The sequence below is a fragment of the Colletotrichum acutatum genome (genome assembly GCF_030867785.1).
Source record: "Colletotrichum acutatum strain CBS 112980 chromosome Unknown BDZ83scaffold_78, whole genome shotgun sequence".
Taxonomy (NCBI): Eukaryota; Fungi; Ascomycota; class Sordariomycetes; order Glomerellales; family Glomerellaceae; genus Colletotrichum; species Colletotrichum acutatum.
The window spans coordinates 1-21,070 of record NW_026849072.1 but is presented as its reverse complement, the minus strand read 5'-3'; the positions used below and the strand labels follow the sequence as shown (position 1 = coordinate 21,070).

The 21,070-nt window shown below is 50.7% G+C and overlaps 6 protein-coding genes across 6 annotated transcripts; 3 read left to right on the top strand and 3 right to left on the bottom strand.

Annotated features, from left to right (window-relative positions):
• Positions 1-2,490: 2,490 nt before the first annotated feature.
• Positions 2,491-3,455, top strand: BDZ83DRAFT_582819 (uncharacterized protein; the record flags this gene model as incomplete). The annotated part of the gene is made up of 4 exons (XM_060505589.1): positions 2,491-2,703; positions 2,763-2,900; positions 2,968-3,071; positions 3,134-3,455. The coding sequence occupies 4 exons, from the start codon at positions 2,491-2,493 to the stop codon at positions 3,453-3,455; spliced, it is 777 nt and encodes a 258-aa protein (XP_060362541.1).
• Positions 3,456-3,627: 172 nt separating this feature from the next.
• Positions 3,628-4,353, bottom strand: BDZ83DRAFT_754291 (short-chain dehydrogenase; the record flags this gene model as incomplete). The annotated part of the gene is made up of 1 exon (XM_060514461.1): positions 3,628-4,353. The coding sequence occupies one exon, from the start codon at positions 4,351-4,353 to the stop codon at positions 3,628-3,630; it is 726 nt and encodes a 241-aa protein (XP_060362540.1).
• A 2,231-nt stretch (positions 4,354-6,584) lies between these two features.
• BDZ83DRAFT_794270 (uncharacterized protein) lies at positions 6,585-7,979 on the top strand (the record flags this gene model as incomplete). The annotated part of the gene is made up of 3 exons (XM_060515808.1): positions 6,585-6,772; positions 6,828-6,877; positions 6,980-7,979. The coding sequence occupies exons 1-3, from the start codon at positions 6,674-6,676 to the stop codon at positions 7,977-7,979; spliced, it is 1,149 nt and encodes a 382-aa protein (XP_060362539.1). The 5' UTR covers positions 6,585-6,673.
• A 658-nt stretch (positions 7,980-8,637) lies between these two features.
• On the bottom strand, positions 8,638-10,669 carry BDZ83DRAFT_628762 (cytochrome P450). The gene is made up of 4 exons (XM_060508722.1): positions 10,371-10,669; positions 10,082-10,278; positions 9,011-10,012; positions 8,638-8,941 (listed from the first exon to the last, which is right to left on the bottom strand). The coding sequence occupies exons 1-4, from the start codon at positions 10,579-10,581 to the stop codon at positions 8,825-8,827; spliced, it is 1,527 nt and encodes a 508-aa protein (XP_060362538.1). The 5' UTR covers positions 10,582-10,669; the 3' UTR covers positions 8,638-8,824.
• A 2,632-nt stretch (positions 10,670-13,301) lies between these two features.
• On the top strand, positions 13,302-14,244 carry BDZ83DRAFT_653841 (extracellular metalloprotease; the record flags this gene model as incomplete). Its single annotated transcript, XM_060510658.1, has 3 exons — positions 13,302-13,911; positions 13,946-14,108; positions 14,163-14,244. The coding sequence occupies 3 exons, from the start codon at positions 13,302-13,304 to the stop codon at positions 14,242-14,244; spliced, it is 855 nt and encodes a 284-aa protein (XP_060362537.1).
• Positions 14,245-15,419: 1,175 nt separating this feature from the next.
• Positions 15,420-21,070, bottom strand: BDZ83DRAFT_794268 (KR domain-containing protein). The gene is made up of 4 exons (XM_060515807.1): positions 16,814-21,070; positions 15,699-16,755; positions 15,584-15,613; positions 15,420-15,503 (listed from the first exon to the last, which is right to left on the bottom strand). Exons 1-2 carry the CDS (start codon positions 21,047-21,049, stop codon positions 15,877-15,879), a joined length of 5,115 nt encoding a protein of 1,704 aa, XP_060362536.1. The 5' UTR covers positions 21,050-21,070; the 3' UTR covers positions 15,420-15,503; positions 15,584-15,613; positions 15,699-15,876.

Below are 21,070 nucleotides of genomic sequence, written 5' to 3'. Positions count from 1 at the left end.
TCCAGCCCTCCTCACCGCATCGCAGCCAACAACCGGTCAAGGACTGTACAAACCTGAAGTGAACTGGGAGGGCCGCTGCCCGCACTCAAAATCGCATGGCTCATTATTAATCCCCGATGAACCCTAGCCTCCGATGCTGCCTCTTCCCAGTCATGCGATTACAACGCTTTACTGTTCCTCTCCTTGTTCCTGAGCCACTTTTCTCCTGCTTTTCGATGTCTCTCCTTGCCGCGATGCTGCTGCTTCAGCTTGCCGCTGCATGACGCACGCACGATGAGGTTGTACAGCTTCACTTTCAAATGGCCCCAGTCTCCCCATTTGATGTTCCTGTATTGCTACCCAGCACCGACACAACGTTCCTGACGTCGTGTGTCCAGCACCGACAGCTTAGCCGAGAGCCATTAGCCGCTGTCCGTCGTCATGGTGGATTGGCATGATCATGTTCATGTGAGTTTCTGACCGAGCACTCCATACTATTTGCCTTGTGTATGAGGGTGTGGACGGGCGGGTGATTGCAGGGCTCCAGATCGGCCAAGTCCCCTCACCATGAGTGAGCTCACTTTGATGCCTTGGTGAATCTGTACGTTTGGCCACAAACAGCAAAAGGACGTCGTCTTTTCGGATTGCCGCTTCCGACGCGATCCTCATCTTACTCCCACTCGGACAACGCCATTTCACAGAATTCGTGCGACTATACTCCGTACCTATTCATTTGTCCAACAATCACCTATCATCGTCCAAGGTCAATATGCCCTCATCTGCGGCTCTTCCCATTGGGTTCTACTCGCCCCTGTCAATCCGCACTCTCATCAACACCATCAACTACAGCCGCCGATCCTGCCACACCACTCTCGGGCTCTTCTCTCACCTCCATTGGGCTGCCATGCACCTTGACCCTCGTGCGCTCCAAGCTTCAGAACAGTACTCCCTCCCGCCCGTGGTCTCGGTCATGGCAGATCGCCTTCCCGCCGCTCTCCTGTCAATCTGGCTGCTCAGGAAGCGACACGACAGTAGGTGGCAACTGTCACCTCCGGGCTTTAGTGCACTGTTGAACTCAAACCACTCCTTGGCCAAGGCCAGTGATCCCGCCTTGAACCAATCCGTTTGACAGATGAGAACACATGAGTTATTTAGCAATTTTTCTAGACTATCGTCGGCTGTCTCGCTTATCGCTTTACTTGGACCCCATACATAGCTCGCCCCTCTAAGCGATGGATGGACACTTGTACCCTTTGCGCTTGTTCGTCGCGCTTTTAGACAATGATGTCCTTACTAAGACCTATCACCTCATGCTGTTAGTCGAGGTCTCCTAGCTTGTGTCAAATTCAAGCCGCACCCTGCCTAAGTATTCGTTTTACGGCGTTGGTACGGTGTACGGATACTGCGGGGACGGAAGCTTCTAGCGCTGATGTGGGCGTGATATTACCACGATTCACCGTGGTGCACTCTAATCCACTCATCTTTGTTCTCACCGCCAAAAATGATTTTGACGCTGCGACGAGGACTACTTGCAAATTGGGTATTACGGATTGAAGAATTGATGAGACATCTGCTCGGACTTCTAGATCCGGAATTCGAGCTTATCTCCGCGGGATCTTTGTTGGGTCAGTCTCTAAGCTAGTTGCTGACAAAAGAACTCGTTCAATTTATTGGAGTATGTCCGTCAAGGACGATACTGTCTGATTCTCGTATTTAACTGGAACAACACTTGCCTGCAAGTTTCCAAGCGAGAACGGTCCTCATCAAGTGTTTCGGACCCAAAATGAGCGGCTCCGAATTTCTTGACTCGATCTTTCCGACGCATAGCCCACCAGCTGGCGTTTTCTTCTGTGTGATATGCAGCAAGCCCTTCACCCAAGGTCTGTCCTCACCTACTGCATCTGCCTCCCATTCCAACTCGAAAATTAACTCAAAATCCCTGGCATAGAGACTGCATTGAAGCGCCATGTGTCTTACTGTCGGCGAACAAAGGATCGGCCCCGAAACCGACCGAAGCCTTGTCGAGAATGCAGTGCAGCCAAACATAAGTGTAGCTTACAAGCTCGCTGTACGCGTTGCACAGAGAAAGGACTAGACTGCATCTACGCAGAGAACAAAAGTCATGGGTCCATAGACAGCACAGGAGCCCTGAGCTCACGAGTTTGGGCGCCGAGTCTCCCAGGCTTGGATCCAGCTGATCCTGAATCTACTTTCACGCAAGAGGCTTCGGCTTTTGATGATCGAGTACGATGGGAGCCACTCTCGCAAATATTTGAGCTGCCGGATGAAGTCACTTTTGGCAATTTCCCTCTGACGGAACCTGGACTTGGTCACATAACCGAGGACCTAATAGTCGGTGACACCGATTTGTCTCCATCACCAGAACCGTACCGGCAGATACCGCCACATACAATCAATTTTGGCAGGCGCGTGATATCAAACACATCTTGGATCGTCTTTCCACTTCAATTCATCAAGGAAACAAAGTCGGCGGCGAATGGTAGTGCAAATATGATCAAACAGGCGTTGCGATCATATCCCGAAATGATGCTGCGAAGGTCAACATTCCCTCCCTTCATACACCAATACCAGGACAAAAGCCATCTTCCCGAGGCATTGGCAAACTGTATGGGCATTGCGATTTTGTTCGTATCTCGAAACCCGGACACTAGTCCGTTCTTATGGCAATCAATTCAGAGGGAGCAGGACAGAAACCTCATCGAGGTTTGAACAGTGCACTACACCCTGCCAGATGGGCTGAAAATGCTGACTTCACTGAACAGATGGTTAGATACAGCAGACGAGACATTTTCGCCTCACTACAAGCAGAATTGATATATATTATCATGCGTGTCGTCGCCGGCGGGGGCAGCACTCTAGAAGACCGTAACTACAATACCCACATGCTGTTGGCTTATGAGGTACGTTCTGCAACCGAAGATCATTAGTCCTTGAGGAAATTCTAAGCGGCTGACAATTTATGAACAGGCGCTTTGGAAGCATTTCATGGCCATGACGGATACACTATGTAGTGTAGACTCTAAGAATTCGCATTCATGGGAAGATTGGATCTTAGACGAGTCTCGAATAAGGTCAGTAGATTTCGATTTTGATTTGAATCAACGTTTAACGAGCTGACAACAAGACGCGTCAGAATTGCTTGCGTGTGGTTCTTAGTAGCGCAGGTAGCCACCGTTAAGGTAGGCATATCTTGCAGCGTTCTTGACACATGGAGAGAATTGCTACTACCATGTCACAAAGTACAATGGGGTGCCACGACGCCAGACTCATGGGACGAAGAAACAAAAGCGTTGAGAAGTCTTCCTAGGCGGGGCAAGGCTCTGGTTTATTTTGGGGAGCTGCTGGAAAGTCATCATCATGCCAACGATGCAGTTCATGCAGAAACGCTTGATAGATGGAACTCAGGAGTCGATAACATCGGGTTACTCCTGAATTTAGTTACGGCGATGATGTGAATTAAGGGACCAGTATGTAAGATGAGTATCATGGATTGTACTGCTAGACTCCCGTGTATTCTAGGACGTGGTCCGGTCGGTCTCTCAAGCAAATTGAAATCGAGAAGGCTAGAACAGGTCCAAGTCTGCCATTTGCAATCCCTCTTTCTATTGATGAGCCCGAATGTCTATTCTACCACGCGAGCGGACCGTCCCTGTTGGAGAACGTGCCAGTCGGTCCACCCGGACTTGCAATTGCCAACTCCACAATTCTTTCCGCGCCGACAGAAGTCGGTGCACCGGCATCCATCCATCCAGTTAATTTCGTTCTCACCAAGCCGGGACAAACAGCATTTGAAGCCCCGCCAACATCCTTGAGGATGCGGGCATAGTTGGCAGCCAAGATGTTGACAGCTGCCTTGCTGCCATCGTATGCTTTGTAGTCGACGTTGTAGAAGGGCATACTCTCGTCCAAGGCCGACTTCAGAGAGCCCATCTGGGACGACACGAAGATGATGCGCGGGTACTCAGATTTGCGTAAGAGGGGAAGAGCTGCTTCACTTAGAACGGCTGTTCCGAAGACGTTGGTTTCATAGGTCTTTCTGAAAAGATCTCGAGTGGAGCTGAACGAATCGGGGTATGTATCGATCAGAATGCCTGCATTGTTGATGAGGACGTCAAGTTTCCCGTGAGTCTTCTGAATGGACTCGATGGCTTTGAAGATCGATTCGTCAGAGGTAATGTCGAGCTGAATAGAAGAAACTGAGCAGTCCCCGGTTTTGAGCGATTCGGCGAGCCTGGAGCCATGCTCAAGATTGCGAGATCCGATGATGACATGAAAGCCCGGGATTCTAGCGAGCTGTTGAACGACAGCCTCACCAATCCCGGCATTACCTCCAGTGACGAGAGCGACAAACATGTTGGAGAATGACAAGTGAAGTAAAGTGGTATGATTGATGTTTTGTGAAAGTGACAAGAAAACGCGTGTGCTGAATATGACTTGCTCCAGATTTCGAGATGTAAGCCGGCAAGGAAACATCTCACTTTATATAATCTCCAGTAATGGTTTGAATCAAAGAGCTACAAATCAGAGAGCCACTGATTGACTGAAAATGGCCCGAAGAGAATCGCGTTCTCATTCCGGGCAAAGAGCGTGTAATTTGGCCAATTTTGCCGCCCGCTGAACATGGGCGGAACGGCCAAATTGGGCGGCGAGAGGTGAGTCCCGGCCAATTTCGCCGGTGTATTGAGTCATAGTAAGGTACCTAGTCAGGTGAGGACCATCATGCGAGACAGACCATTACCAGATCTAGAGAAGGCATTAAAATATCATTGAATCCAGAAGGCTGTACACGACTGAAAACCTAGCTGAAGAAAATGATGTGTTACGGTGGCGAGCAGACATATGACATGTTGAGAGCAGGATTGAGAAGTACAAAACACATTGTCATCTGGGTAGGTAGGTACCCCAAGGTGGGCATCACGTACCTATCCGTTCGATGAATTATGGTGATCCATAGTTCCACTGACTATCTGCGGCGTCAACTCGTCTTGGTTACTTACCAGCTAGTGAAATCTAGGAGTCCTATGACCTCAATATAGGCACATCAATATGTGTTACGTGAATCATTAAGTCTGTTTGTCTCAAGCTCAGCGTAGTTAGGTTGTAAGGACATCGAGACCTGCAGCATCGGCAATAAGTTTTATATACACCCAAATACTACATGTACATATCAAAGGGGAAATTGCTATGTTGTTTCTATGAGGAAAAACCGATGAAACGATGTTTTTTTCCAGCATTATTATTGTCCCGGCTCCGAGGCAAAGCCACATGCGAGATACCAACAGCCTGGCACGATGTCAACTCACATCCAGCAATGAACTGGGCGAGGAACATGCACGTAGTAAACCTGGCCTGGCCGGCAATATATTGTAGCCAGGAAACACGATGTAGCCTCGTGGGATTATGTCAGTGGCAGTGCCAAAGACCGACCAGGGACTTGGACGACTATTTTAGTCACTAGCCACCTCAGCTTGCATTTGACACACAGACAGAGAGCCGCTGTGGCCGCCAAACCAATGGTGCAATAGATAAGGCACACGAGAAATATTGTATCGGTCAGTGAGTTCCTTTTGGTTTCCTAGAACGCGACCGGCGCGCGAAATTTCCTACAATCACTGTGGTGGTGTGCACCTTGCATCTGTGTAAGTCTACATGTACTTGCAAATTACATTGGAAGTTGGATCTATGTACTGGGCTTATAAAGTGACCTTCATAGAAAGGTCTAAAATTAAGTACTGGTTTTATCATTAGGAAACTAATCGAATGTCATGATACATGAAAGCAATCGGGGATACTGTATTTAGTCTTGCATAAGTTGTCTACTTAGTTGGCTGGACGGGAAATTGGATATCCGAGCACAATTCGAATCAGAAGTAGTCCCAAAGTTCGCCAATAGAATATACTACTCAGCGTGACTGATTAAGGCACGGGGACCTAGTGGCCATGGGGTATTTGATGGTATGCAAAAGAAACACGAGGCCAAGCAACAGGGGGGGGCTGAGATTGACAAATGTTGACATTGCCACAAATGGTGTGACAGGCACTGACATTTCGTTGATGGGATGAGACGTCCATGCAGCGGCGCGTCTTCAGGTTCGACGAGGGAAGTCAAAGAGGCGCATGTGTTCATAGCTTGAGCCCCAAGTGATGAAGAAATTTGTAAAACACTTCAGATGAACGATTCTCCAGCTTATAGAGTTTGCCAACTTACCTTGACTGCAGTCTGGGGCCAGGGACGGGCCCTACGGGGCCTTCTATTCGAGGCGATTACCCGTCGCCCACACGAAGACTGTCGTCGGAATTTTGATACCTTGCACGGCCACTGATTTGAGGGGAATGCGGGACACTATCCGGTCAAACGATTCTTGAGACGTTTGGAAGGCACGCTCCGAGTATTTGAGAGTGAGGACAACACATGTAGACACCGAAGACTGCCTCGGCTTTGAAGCAGGTAGAAAATTGAGTTCTGCTCTTCAGCCGGTGAATGAGCTGACCTGCAGGAAAAGATCTGAAGCCATGGCTCTTCGTCTATAAAATTCGGGAAGCACCCCTAATGCGACCTTTTCGTGTTCGCAAACCGTCACACAAAGCTACCTGCCTCTTCCAGACCTCAAAGGGGACTATACACATCCTTTCTGCAAACCCATATCGAGAACAACTCCATTACTAGTTCACCATGCGTGCGCTTGCTGTTGTAACGTCTGCTCTGTTGGCCACGTATGTCTCAGCACAGCAAGGGGCAGTCTGCTTCGACGACTTGGACTGTCTGCTCTCAGTAAGAAACTTCCAAGGAACCAATCAGTGTCAGTATGTTGACTGACTTTATGAAGGGAGGACAAAATGCCAAATGCGTGAGGGCACAGGCTGGCGGTATCACAGGGTGAGTACTTTAGGATTACAATCTAGCCACGTCCCACAACAAAACGGGACGTCAAGGCATGCACAACATCTGTATTAGGACATAGCACTTACCTGGCTCTAGAAATTGCGCTGGAGGTAAGGCTGCCGGAGCCGCTGGCGCCGCAGCGGGAGCGGGAGCGGGAGCTGCCCAGCCTGCTGGCCAGCAAGCCGCTGCCGCCGACCCCATCGGCTCTTTGTTGGGAGGGCTTACGGGTAAGAAAGCTACAGGGAAGACTACTGGCGGTGCTGCAGCACCGGCAAAGGCGAAAACTGCTGGGAAAGCAAAAGCTCCAGTATTAGGGGCTCGGCAAGCTGCTGCTGCTCCCGCGGCCTCTGCGGCTCCCGCAGCCGACCCTATTGGAGCCGTGCTCGGAACGGCGGCAGGCCTGCTGAAAGGAAAGGGCGGTCAACCGGCTGGCGCCGCTGCCCCGGCTGGGTCTCAAGCCACTGACCCAATCGGGCAAGTCTTGGGAACCGCCGCTGGAGTCCTCAAGGGTAAAGGAGCCCCTGCAGCCGGCGCTGCCGCTCCCGCAGGACAACAGGCAAATCCTCTCAATGCCGTACTCGGAGCTGCAGCAGGAGTATTGAAAGGAAAAGGAGGCGCTCAGCCAGCTGCTGCAGCTCCGGCAGCAGGCGTTGCAGCTCCTCCGCCAGCCGCAGCTCCGGCAGCACCCGTTCCATCGAAACCGGCAGCTGCGGCCCCGGCCCTGCCGGCAGCTTCTAAGCCCGCTGGTTCCACGCCCGCCGCTCCTCCAGCTGCCGCTCCGCCTGCTGGAGGGAAGCCGAATGCACCTGCCGGGGGAAAGCCGAGCTCTGCACCCGTTCCACCCGCTGCAGCTCCGGCAGCTCCGGCAGCTGGAAAGCCCGCCCCTCCGCCCGCCGCAGCCCCCGCGGCCCCTGCTGCAAGCAAACCCGCCCCTCCACCTGCTGCAGCCCCCCCAAAGACTCCGGCTGAGGGAAAACCGGCTCCACCTCCTGCTGCTGCTCCTCCACCAGCCCCCGCTGGTGGAAAGCCAGTTCCTGCGGCTCCCGCCGCGCCGGCAGCACCTGCAGGCAAGCTTATCCGCCGCGTTGAGTTCTAGAGTCAGCAGCAACATTATTGAATTCTGGAGCGCGTCTTTCTTTCTTTCACCCCACTGTTTGACTTATACACACTGGTGTGAGAAAGCAAATAGCGTAGGGACTGCCAGCAAGACTAGGTAGACTACATTACATGGCCTGTAACGGGCATTGAACTCGGAAGGAAGAGACCACGTACCTTCGGTAACTCGAACATTTTGCGTACAACGTTGCCCCCTTGAATCGGGATACCAAGGTGTCTCACAATCTCGAGTACCTTATGGCCACTTCCACTGCACGGGGACGAATCTGTTACTCTTGAAAATTGTAATATCAAGCGACGTCTCGAGCGTAGTTCCACCACACGATGAAAGTCTTTCAGCTAAGAACCTTAAGAAGTTCTCATTCGGTTTCTAATACATCACATTGAGTGCTCTCCCTTGCAGTAGATGCATCGTCACATGAAATCGTCAGTTCCGAGTAAACTGAGCTGTGCAGCGTGTGACAATGCGTTCTCATTCCCTTATTACGTAGTCTAAAGTAATTTGTAAGGCATGAAGAGGAGTCTTCCTTTAGCCCGCCCAAGGATTTAACAAGTGTTGTATTTCATTCCTAAAAATCAGACAGAATCGGAAGATGGACGTCGCAACGAGGATGTAGCAAAATCATCAAAAAATAAGCTAAGCGTTCATATTCAAGTAACCTTCGGCAGGACAAATAGATTGTTTGCATCATGGCCAAATCGAAAATATCTGTAATGACAGGCATACTTGAGAATCTCCTTGAGAAGCATGATAGAACGAGGGAATGTTCAGACAGTAACCGGGTACCCAAACTTCTTTATTTTCTCCAGAGCCACCGTCAGTGGTCACGCCCTTTCCGTCACTTGAACCCACATATCCGAAATCACGAATAGCCCCATGCAATTCTTTGCCCGCCATGGACGCGCAGGATCATTCGACGCTAGTTCGAAATTTCGCAACAACTGGAAAACGTCAGTACTGTCACTTCACAGCCGATGGAAAAGTGGCGTGTTCCGGAATCTGCAACGCACCTCGAAGATAGCTTTGGAAAGTTCCATCTGAGCCACGGGCCTCCCAAGACACATGAACCTACCGTGACCAAAAATCAGGTCATTGGTTTGGATCATTGAGGTGAGCTTGTCCGGATCTGTCTCAAACCATCTCTCTGGTCGGAATGCCTTAGAGTCGACGCCATATGTTGCTTGGCTTCGATGCATGGCGTACCCAGAATAGCCCACACAAACACCACCAGGTAAAAGGTAAGTTTCTCCTTTCGCTTCAATAGTATCACCTCCAAGGGGAACATCTCGAGAAAAGATATTGAGCACCGGCGGTCGGATCCTCAGAGACTCTCGGATGACTGCCTGTAGGTAAGGTAGTTTCTTCGCTTGCCCAAGAGTTATAATTCCCTCGCCGAGTTTTGGGGCATTTCCAGCGTGTACTGCCTCGTCAATCTCATGCTGTAGTTTTGCATAAACCCTGGGATTCGTCATGATTTGCAAGAGTGTCCCTCGTATGGCAGCTGCGGTTGTATCCGACCCGGCGATGATTTGTTCCAGTGCCTCAGTTTTCAGCTCATCACCATTTAGTCCATGGCGTATAAATGATGCAAGCATGTCCGACCTTTCGTCCGTTGGCTTTTCAGTGCGTTCGTCAACATAGCGGAAGCATGCTGCGATCATTTTACCAAAACCGTTGTTGTCAGTAGGTGAAGGGGCTATGAATTTGCCAATGATAGGTGACTGAGCTATCCAGCTAATGCCGATAGCACAAGCCACACTAATAGCAGACAAGCCCTCCTCGGTAGACTTCAGGTAGTCATCCACATCACTATCAGTCCGCAGCATGCCGAACGCTTTCCCAAGCCCGACAGAACTGATAACATCGAGAGTAAAGTACTGTATCTTTTTGGCCAAATCCATTGGTGTGACTTTGCCGTCAGTCGAAAGATATTTGGATCTGATAAGCCCGAGAAGCTCCTCAAGACGTTGATCAATCGTAGGTTCGAGGTCTAGATTCTCTCTGCCGGAGTACTGATTACCAAAGGATCAGATTAGCTGTGCTGGTTTCCGAGAAACCTGTGACTACTGATGATACCATACCCCCGGCGCCATTTGCTTCCTTCTCTTTTCGTGTTTCTCATTGTCCGTTTGAGAGAAGACGTTGTCACGCTGGTACTCAATTCGACAAGCGTGATAATACCAATCGGAGCGCTTGTATCCAGGATGTCTGTTTACATGGGCCCATACTTCAGGAGAAGAGGTCACTAAAATTCCCGGAGCAATGCGGGCAATGGGGCCTTTGAGAAAGTTAGCTTCCAGGAAGTGATATGCGTCATCAATGTTTATACGATCGTCAGTCAATTAGTCAGCTGGAAGTAGTTGTGCTTACCATATTTTTCATTTACATCGGCATACCACTCGTGGCAATTGGAACTAATGATAGCCTTGCTGTGAGGCCAGTGTGTGAGGCCACTCCACCAAGGACCTCCAAGATGTCGAAGTTTGACATAAAGTGCAGCCCTCCGGACGACGCACCAGCAAAGCAAGAAGGCGAGAGCTGGCGCGGCAGCTTTGCCAAGAAGAGTGCCGAAGACACCCATCGCGTTTCCAGAAGATGGTTGATGAAATCCGTTGAGTTGGGCCAAACTTACAATGCAATCAAAGTTATACTCATGACACAAGCCAAAGATATTGAATCCCCGCACTTCGGAAAGCAGGGGCAACATGTTGGATTGCCAAAGGTGTTTTCCAACGCTCCAATCATATCCTGGACATGTCCAAGCAATCCACCTCCAACCCTTTGCCCTCTTGCCATTCGATCGCTTATATGCAGATGATGCATTAGTCAAACCAGAAACAGATTACTGGCATGTCGGAAAACTTTGGGCTAGCCTTAGAGCGATGATGCCGGGGAAACTAAGTACGCAATACATGATCAACCTGCTGAGTGTTTCATGAGTAGGGGAAGGAAAATAACTACCCGAGCAGTGTTGAGACGTGTAGAGCAAGCTTATACCATTTGCAACAAGCCAGAAAGCGCTTTCATTTGACTAATGTGGTGAATTCCAGTGAACGGTGCTCTGAGTTACGCGCATTTCTACAAAATTGTGAATAAGAAATCCGAGGCTCGCCATGAGTTAGGTAAGTAACATGTGCAATGAGCAGAAATCATTGATGACGGCCCACATACATAAGGTACCTAAAAGGTGCTAGACATGGTCGAAGTCTTCTCACAAGAAATGTAACAAGAGCTTCCAACGTAAGTAATTTAAATTTGGTATGCTGAGCTTCCACACGGATGAGTGCCGCTCGAAAATAGAAGAAAAGAATCAATCTGAAAAAGAAACATGCTTGTTAATTGGCAAGTGCTAGGTTTGTGGGTAGGAATCACCCCAAGTCTTATTGCTGATGTATGAGTAATAACAGGGCTAGTTACAAGGCTTCCACCGGAAATCAAGCTTTCGATACAATTATTGAGTCTTTTCTCTCATACCAATAAAGTGCAAGTTATTGTCCATGTGGACAAGCTGTCATATGGCGGTCGTCAATTATCACCTAGTTCTATAGAAACATTACCTAGGCAGGCTAGATAAAACAGCACATTTTTTTGACATGGATGGCAAGTGAACTCACGTTCGAGTATGGCTTTGAAGAGAGCCAGGAAGGGTCAATAAAATCACACCACATATCAATCATCGAGGTGTCATCATGGACCATACCGCACGAGAAGGCTTAATGCTGCCCCATGAATACCTACCTTAGCCAGAAAACGGACATTTTCGAGTGTTCATATCTCTGCAAAGGTATCGATGGGGTCGACACAGTCTCGTGAAGTTGTTTAATGGTTGGGGGCTTTGTATAGGTGCTAGTGGTATTGCGATGCTCGTTCGTGACATCGGAGCATGACTACCTTACTAGTATATTGCGCGCATAACTGGTTTTGCCACAGAAGCTTGAGACTCCTAATACCAGCCTTGTAACCTCGAAATTAGGAACATCGATGAATTGGTCACTTGAGCAACTGCACCTGAGCATCTTTCTACCTACGAGGACCCATTCTCAAAGCTGGCAGATGAAGTACTTGCTTGACTGCGAGGTGCAGTGTCTTGTTTGAACAGCACTAAGGTAGGCAGTTCTCACCCATTGCACAAATAGCCTTTCACCGTGGTCAATCTTGCAACCTGCTACGCAAGTCCTATATCTTAGTTGACTTGGGTACAAAAGCACATGCGTGGACGATGGAAGTTTGGCAGAAAGAGAATCGATTCACCTGACCCTGATGGATGATAAGAGTTGAGCCCTACCTAGCTCGATCATCCCGCAATGTGGGCGTGATCGATCGTGAGAGATAAGGCGGCGGTCGGACAACCATAGTAGCCGGCGGAATCCAGCGGGACTTGGCGGGAGGAACAGTCGGCAGATCGAGATAGCCCCGGAGATGTGGGGACGTGGGCGGTGCTCAACTCCCGGGATGTGGGCGGAGCAGCGCGGGGTTTTTCGAAGGATTTACTCGCATCCGGGGTGGAACAGACGTCAAATTAAGGAAGGTAACATCCTCGTTGGTCGGCAACGCCCGATACTCATAAATATAAGCTTGAATTGGCCAATCCCCATCGTAATAAGGGACAATGGTAGTCAACCGCCAAGGCTGCCAAGAGAGCCAAGAGCTGGCAGTGGGAACTGCAATGACCGCAATTGAGCCCAGCTTTACGCGTTGTCCGCCAATGGTTTATTCACGATTGGCGTAAAAGGCAACTCGATCAACGGCATCTGCTAGGTTCAATCACACCGTTGCACAAGATACGAACGGGACTCAGGGCTTGGTGCCTTTCTTGGCTACAGTCACCGTCTTGGCATTGCCTGTTAGATGGCAAAATCCGCATTTCATCTTGGCAACTCGAGATATGCCGCCCAGCCGGCTTATCACGCAAGGCCGCTAGCTTCTGTCGTCAATCTCAACGGTCTGCAACAGGACAAACTCAGCAGGTGGCCATCTTCTGAGCATGAATCAACTCCCCAGTGATGGAGCCACATTCAAGACCACCAGCCAAAAGAGCGTTGAACAGTCCCCAGTTTACGTACGACGAGCCTAGCCATGATGTTGCTAGACTTTCGGTCTCTTCCATTTGAGGAAGGTTGAAGTCGAGATATCCAGGCGCTCATGAAATGAACCTTTGTGAGGCATGTGAGCTCGACAGCAGACAGTAGACGGCAACGAACTTATATAAATTGTCGAGACATCAGCCATCAAGGTGTCCTTCCATCCTCATCCCACCCCAGGCAAGCCAACTCCAATCAGGTGTCCGGTCTCTTCTTCATCATGCAGTTCAAGACTCTCTTCGTCTCCGCCCTTGCGGCCGCTTCCACTGCTCTTGCCCAGCGTTCCTGCGGTACTCCATCCCCCACCGAGGAGCAGATTGAGGTTGCCCAGCGTCTCCAGCTCAAGGAGGACAACGCTCGCGTCGAGGGTAATGCTACTCGCCTTGCTCCCATCACGGTCAATGTCTACTGGCACGTCATTGCCACCTCCAACTCGGTCAGCGGTGGTTACCTCACCCAGGCCACCCTGAACGCCCAGTTGGATGTCCTCAACGAGGCTTACGCTCCCCATGATGTCTCCTTCGCCCAGGCCGGTGTCGACTGGACCATTAACAGCCAATGGGCTTCCGACAGTGCCGAGCTCGCCATGAAGAGATCGCTCCGCAAGGGCACCTACGCCGATCTGAACGTCTACTTCCTCCCCGGTACCCCATACCTTGGATACGCCTACTTCCCCCAGACTGTCACCACTGGTTCCTCTGCTTTCTACTACGACGGTGTTGTCATCCGCTCCACTTCTGTCCCCGGCGGCAGCCTGCCCCAGTACAACCTTGGCCACACTGCCACCCACGAGGTCGGCCACTGGCTTGGACGTATGCTTCTCTACCTCGGTCAGACATTGAATGAAGCTGACTTGCCAATTAGTCTACCACACCTTCGAGGGATACCAGTGCGGCGGTAACGGTGACTACGTCTCCGATACCCCCTTTGAGGCTGAGGAGGCCTACAACTGCGAGATTGGCCGTGACACCTGCCCCACCCTGGCCGGCACCGACCCTGTCACCAACTACATGGACTACTCTGACGAGTAAGCTTCTATCTATACGCTCAATGATGAACCTCCATACTGACTACTACATAGTGACTGCTTCACCCACTTCACGGATGGCCAGGAGACTCGCATGCACAGCTACTGGGACACCTACCGCGCTTCTTACCAGTAAATGGTTCAAGTCGGTATTAATGTCAAGCCACTGATGCAGCTAGCATCATTGTTGCGTCTCGAGTCTAAAGCATCAGCTTGTTCAGGCCAAGCGATGTCAAGGGAAGACTCCGCAAACGTAAGACGGTCGTCGGATAAGATTCAACTGGGCGAAGAAGATGAGGCGTAATTCCAGTACATACTTTATTATTTGGTATCAAGTGTATATCCTTTATGAAGTCCGTCAGAAGCAAACTTTGTGTTGCCAAGTGAATGCCCTGTCTAGCTGTGTTGTATGTAAACACGTGCAAGTTCAGAAGGACGACATTTTCACTTTCGAACGGCCATTTCAGGTTCCAGTTGCCTTGTTCCACCACGAGTTCTCTCATTGAGTCGAATATTCATGTTTCATCAGCGGGACCCCTCTGTTTCTGGGCACGCGCCCTGTTGCCTGCCTCCGGATACCAGTGGGCCATCATGCGTTGGATCCGTAAGGCCCTTAACGGGCATTCGCGATCCACGCTTCGCAGCTTTTCGGCGAGAGGAGTCAAACGACCATGCCAGCGGTCAATATTACCCTTATCCTTGACATATCAGCTGGCTTCTGGCCTTTGTCAGAGGTCCAAGGAACTGGGGTCTGTTCCGCGATGGGGGAAACAGACATATGGCCTTGTGCTTGCCTCCAAGCTACTGGCGAGAATTGTCAAGGTGATAATATGCCCGTGATAGTACACAACGTATACGTACTTAGAGAAGAAATTGTACGCTCATCAAAAGATCCGAAATCAGTTTCGGAGCGAGCTACGAGGGTCTCGTAACTCGCCAAACCATTGTCTGCAAGCGCTGCGGGCCAGTATCTCGAAGATCGAGCGACCATGATGGGAAACACTCTACGCGATCCGCCGAATAGTTTTGAAATGAGTCCGTGAAGAACTTGAAGAATCGTTCAATAGCCAGCGTCACTCTGTCGAGCGAGGGGATGCATAACGAACTGAGACAATATACGATCATACTTCATTCTGTGCGAATGGTGAAAAGCTCGGCTAGCCTGGAAATGACGTGGCTGACTAGGTGATTGTTTTGAGGACCAAGACGTGTTGACGGAGTGCCCACTTTTTTGTTCACAATACGATATGAAATCCCTCGCATGTACAGTATGACCATCATAGGTAGACTGACATCCTGGGATCCTCTTGCTGTGCAAGCTGTTCGATGCTTTCGAAGACATTCAAAACGGTCCTTGGCACTTCTATTGTGTGCCAATACCATGGCTAACCAAGGCTGAAGCGCCATGGCATTGGTCAGCAATGACTTTCCACTCTGTCGAGTAGTCCTCCAGACTCTGTGGAGGCAACTCTTACCTGACACCAATTTCAGTGTGTCGCTGGGAGCCAAGTCGTGACGATGACATTAGCACTCCACGAGCTAGAGAAAACTTATCGTTGCAACCCTCCACTGTGCCATATATCAACCTACCTTGCCGTCTTGGAAATTTGGGTCATGGCCGTAAACTCCAGCCGGAAGAACGTGTCTTCGTAAATCCCCCTTGCGTTTGATGTTTGTTCATTTCCGTCTATCTATATAGTCAGTTCTGGCTAGCTAGTACCGTAACCCTTTTTGTCGAAGAGACTGCTGCTCATGAGGACAAACAGAGTTACTTTCCAGTAGCATTTTGCCGAAACCTCGAAGTAGCTGCGGCCTTTCCCGCAAGCTGTTTGATGCCCTGGCCGCCAGTAATCTCAAAGACCGAAATGTCTGCGCCAACCTCCTTAGTCATCCATACTCGAAGTTCTACAGCCACTAAAGAATCTACACCATACGCATTCAAGGGCTTGGAGGGATCCAGATCTGCTAGCTCGTAGCTGAGAATCTTGGCCAGTTGTCCTAGCAAAGCATCGAGCACGGCTTCCTCGGCATCTTCCAGGGACTCGGCGGCAGCGATGAGGTCGCCAACTGAGCGCTTCGCAGAGCTTTGCTTGCCGGGCAAGGAACCGCCACTATGAGCGCCGTGGAAAACTAGGTGGTTATACATCGGCTCATGCTGCCATTTGGGCTGCTCAGCGCCTTCATCCGCCGAGTATTTGGGTAACCAGAGCCTGGGAATGACTTGAGCACCCTTTACCTTGAGCTCCGCGGTCTCAGACCTGGGGCGACAGTGGTAATCCAGTGCATTGACAAGCTCTTCCACAGACATGCTAGCCCAGCCGATTGAGAGAAGATACTCCCTCAGCATCGGTCTCGCAGCGACCATGCCAGCATCGGTCAACACTGGGGCGTCAAGGGCGGCTACATTGTGGCCTTGAGACGACAAGAAGCGCGCCATGGCGTCTTGGTACGAGTTGCCCGCGCTATAATTTGCTTGACCGTTGTTACCGGTGACGCTGGTGAGAGACGACAACATGACGAAGAAGTCAAGTGTTGAATCGTCATTTTTAGTGGCAATGAGGACTTCCCACAGGTTTCTACTTCCCGCTACCTTAACGTTGACTGCTGCGTTCCACTCCTCGAGGGTCATCTCAGCGAAAACGTTGTCCTATCAAGAGGTATTAGTAGTGTCAATGAGAGATGTTGCCACAGGGACCATGACTTACACTGAGGACCGTAGAAGCCTGAATGCACCCACGCACTGGCGGCAGATAAGATAGCGCCGAAGCGATGGCCTGCTCAAGTCCCTTCTTATCGGTAATATCACAACAAGGAGCAACAACCGTGATGCCATTGCTTTGGAGATTTCTGATGAAATCCTTCGCATTTTCGTCGACGGGTCCCTTTCGTGAAGTAATGATAAGATTGCGCGCCCCCTGGCTAACCATCCAACGGATAATTTCCAGGCCAAGACCACCAAAGCCGCCAGAGACAATGTAGGTAGCATTCGAGACGAACTCGGCACGGGGTCTACATGGCTCAACTACTTGAACCAGATCGCCAGAGTGGTACTCAATGAGAATCTTTCCAATATGCTTGCCAGACTGCATGAACCGCATGGCATCTTGAATTTTGGAAATGGGGTATTTCGTGATGGGTGTTACACGCTCGAGATCGCGGCCAATGACACTTTCCATGGCGCGTGCAAAAAGCCCACCTAGGCGTTCCGGATCCGTTTGTCGCATGTAATTCAACTCAAGGGACTCGAACCTCACGCCTCGGGCAAAGGAACCCATGGAGATACGAGATCTAGACTCAATGTCGGCCAGACCAATCTCGGCAAAGCACCCAAACGGCGCAACAAGCTCCCAGGTGGCACGAAGCGTGTCACCGGAAAGACTGTTAATGACAATGTCGACGCCCCGGCCTCCAGTCAATCTCCGAATGCCATCCTTGAAGGTCAGATCACGGCTTGAGAAGATGTGATCTCGAGGTATCTGATATGTCTCCTCGAGAAAGTCTCGCTTCTCGATGCTGCCAACTGTTGCAAAGATCTCGATACCCTCACGTTTAGCCAGCTGAATGGCAGCTTGACCAACACCGCCAGCCGCCGCATGAATTAGCAAGCTAGGCTTCTGAACACGTCTCATCCGCTTCTCTAGTTCTCCAATGTCGTAGAGACAGGCATATGCCGTTGTGTACACGATAGGGATAACCGCGGCTTGAGCAAAAGATTGGTCTTCGGGTACCTTGGCCAGAGTGCCTTCAGCACCTCTGCCGTACGTAGAAAATGCGCCATTGAAAGTGAAGCCAAACACACGATCGCCAGGCTTGAAGCGCGTGACTCCTGAGCCGACTCGGGTGACAATTCCCGCGGCCTCGAGACCCACAGGTGTCTCTTGGATCTTTCCGAGCATGACGGCCAAGTCCTTGAAGTTGACGGCAGTAGCCATAGTCTGAAATTCAACCTCGAGGTCGTCCAGGGGAGTAGTGTGCTGGTGGTCGCTGGCGAAATGGAGAGAATTCAAAAGACCAACGGTTTGGATCTGAAGTCGTAGTGGTCGACTCAGATTCGCGCCAAAAGCGACCTCAGATGTATCGTCAGCAGAAGCCTGCTTGATGTGCCTCGTGATTGAGGAGACTTCGACGAGGCGTGGAATCGTGACCAGACCATCGGCAATCCTGTACATGGTTTCCACAGAACCCTTGCTGCTCGAAAGGTGTGCGTCTACTATGGCGATCCTGTCTGAAATGGTGCTGTTGCTCTCTTGGGGATTGAAGGTGAGAGTGACAAACTGAAGTTCGGGTTTCTCCAATCGGATACTCGCAGCAAAGCCGTTGACGAGAGCGGTGTCAGGAGAGAAATCTTTGTTGACCCAAAGCAGGCGCTTTCCAGTAATCATGGCTTTCACAGCCCTCAGGATCTCGTTATTGGCTGAAGCAAGTAGGTCCGTTTCCAGCTCCGCAAGTAAGATACAGGTGCTCTGAAAAATATCTTCTTTGGACACTGATTCTGCGAGCTGAGCGTATTGTGGGATCGTAGCAGTCTTGACCGACAAGCCCTTTGACTGTAGAGAGGATGCCAGCTCCTCAGCCACGTCGCGCTGGACTGGCGAAGAGAGATCTCCTACAATATAGTAGCTTCCAGATGGCGGTTCAACATCAGTTCCACGAGACAACGGGGTGCTCGCTACCGGGGTGGTCGCCACCAAGACCGATAAACCCTGTTCGCAAAGTACAGCGTCGATAGCAAGCCCGGTCTCGCCAAGATACTCGCCCCAGCTCCTTGCCACAATAGGACTGCTCGCCGCCGTCAAAACGAACTTACCACCAGGTCTCACGAGACTGAGACACATGTTCAGGAACCCATCGATGTGCGTATTGGGTATCAAAGAGACCGGCGCAAATAAAAGATCATATGACGCCACATCGAAGCCCTGGGACGCTGGGTCCTCCGCGATATCAAAAGTCTTATATTGCACATAATCTTCCGAAATGGCCTTCTTTGATTCATCTAAAAATAAAGATGAAGTTGCGGCAAAGTCATACTGCGCGCAACGCCGAGACAACGTGGACAGAACATCTTTCGTGAAAGAAGAAGCTTGGTTGCTAATGTCGAGGAACTTCATCGAAGGATTCTTGTGGACCAGGACACTGAGATACGTCTGGAACCCGTCGGGCCCCGAAAAAGCTCTCTCTGTCTGTTCTGTATTGAAGAACTCAGGATCAAGAGCCCAATCGATGCTCCATGCTCTATGTCTAGGGTCCTGCTTAGAGATTGAGTCGTCATTGTTTCCGTCAATCTCTGTCACGACACATCCCGAAACTCGAATCATGGGCGTTTTTGAAACAGAATCAACGGCGATGCAGGACATGTGATGCGTTTTGCGGCCGTGGGCTTCGGAGTCCGCAATAACAAGATAGCCATCTTTCGAGTGCTCCGAAGTAGAGACCCAAAGTTCTTCCATGAAAGAAAGGACAATAGCGTTCTTTTGCTTATTGGAGGGGTTGGAAACGAGTGGCACCAGGCATGCTTGAAGTGCGCCATCCAACGTCGTAGGGTGAATCAAGTGAGGTTGCAAGTAGCCGCAAGGCATCAGAGCCTTCAGGAGAGGTGTCGTAGGTTTGACTCTGGCCAGGGTGACGCCGGCTTCATGGTCGACAATGGCGTGTTCAACGGTCTGAAAGGTAGGGCCAAAGACCAAGCCGACATTCTCCCAAGATTTATAGATCTTTTCGGACGAAACGCGACTCGTGAAGTTCCGCTGACTCCGATCAATCCTGGCTTCGCAATGAGCTTTGAAAGCCCGCTCTTCGAGACCGCCATCAACAGCCGTAGCCGGCTCATCGTACTCCACGAGAACTTGACCGCAGCAATGTTCGCGCCATTCGTCGTCGTCCTGGGCTGTGCAAACCTGGAACTCGCGCCACGCTGAAGCCTTGGTCTCCAAGGCAGCCTGCTTCACGGGCCGAAGGTATAGGTGGGACTCGACGCCCAAAGCACCCTCAGGGACTTGCAAGGCCGAATGGAAAGAGACTTCGCGGAACCGGATGCCCTTGATCGGCTTTCCTGGGTTCGAACGCTCCGAAAGTTGCCTGCAGCCCTCGATAGCCATAACAAGCATACCAGCAGCAGGATACAGTACAGATCCCGAGATGGTGTGGTGTTCCACCCATGGATTCTCAGACAGACGAATCCAGTTGCGCCAGATGGCGTCATACTTTCCATCCCAATCGTTGACGGGCGCTCCGAGGAGCTCATGTCGTGGGTACGGCCGGAAACGGAAGTTTCTGCTTAGTCGGCATTCGTTCCAATACTCTCGCGTGTGGTTGAAGGGGTACCGAGGGAGGTCAATCATCATTGACGGCTGGGCACCGAGGATGTGGTTGACCTTGAGCAAGTCAATTTGAATGCCCCGACAGAATAACGATCCAATTGCTCCCATGAGAACCTTCAAGTCAGGCTCCCCCCGTTTGAGCAGGTGGTGGTACTTCACATCGCTGTTGACCCTGATATCCTGCACAATGTTTCGGAGAGGACCCCGCAAGGCGGAATGAGGACCAACTTCAACAATGTCTGTAATGAGCTGAGATGAACCACCATCGCCCTTGACACTGTTAAGAGCTCGAAGCATAGCCGTCACGGAATCATTGAACCGCACCGGGGAGGTTAGATTTTTGGTCCAATAGTTCGCGTCTTGCAACTTGGAATGTTGTATCTGCGTCCCGTATGCCGACGAGAAGAACAGCACGTCGGAAGAATGATTGGCACGGGAACTCGGAGGCTGGATCCTTCCGATACACTCGACGTACTCTTGCGAAATGGGGTCCAGGAATTTCGAGTGGTATGCCATCTCTACCTGAAGCTTCCGCGCAAAGATCTTGTTCTCGTTGAGCTTGTCGATGAGTGCCTCGATCTCTACAACACCACCACTCACAGTGTGGCTAGTGTTACTATTCATGCAAGCGACGGTGAGCGTTCC

Excerpts from the sequence above, each read along its gene's own strand:
- BDZ83DRAFT_628762 (XM_060508722.1), bottom strand. The coding sequence starts at position 10,581 with ATGGGTGTCTTCGGCACTCTTCTTGGCAAAGCTGCCGCGCCAGCTCTC. Across the intron at positions 10,279-10,370 it reads CGATGTAAATGAAAAATATG|GCCCCATTGCCCGCATTGCT; the intron begins GTAAGCACAACT and ends ACTTTCTCAAAG. Across the intron at positions 8,942-9,010 it reads TTTCCAAAGCTATCTTCGAG|TTGTTGCGAAATTTCGAACT; the intron begins GTGCGTTGCAGA and ends GACGTTTTCCAG.
- BDZ83DRAFT_794268 (XM_060515807.1), bottom strand. The coding sequence starts at position 21,049 with ATGAATAGTAACACTAGCCACACTGTGAGTGGTGGTGTTGTAGAGATC. Across the intron at positions 16,756-16,813 it reads AGGCTTCTACGGTCCTCAGT|GACAACGTTTTCGCTGAGAT; the intron begins GTAAGTCATGGT and ends ACCTCTTGATAG.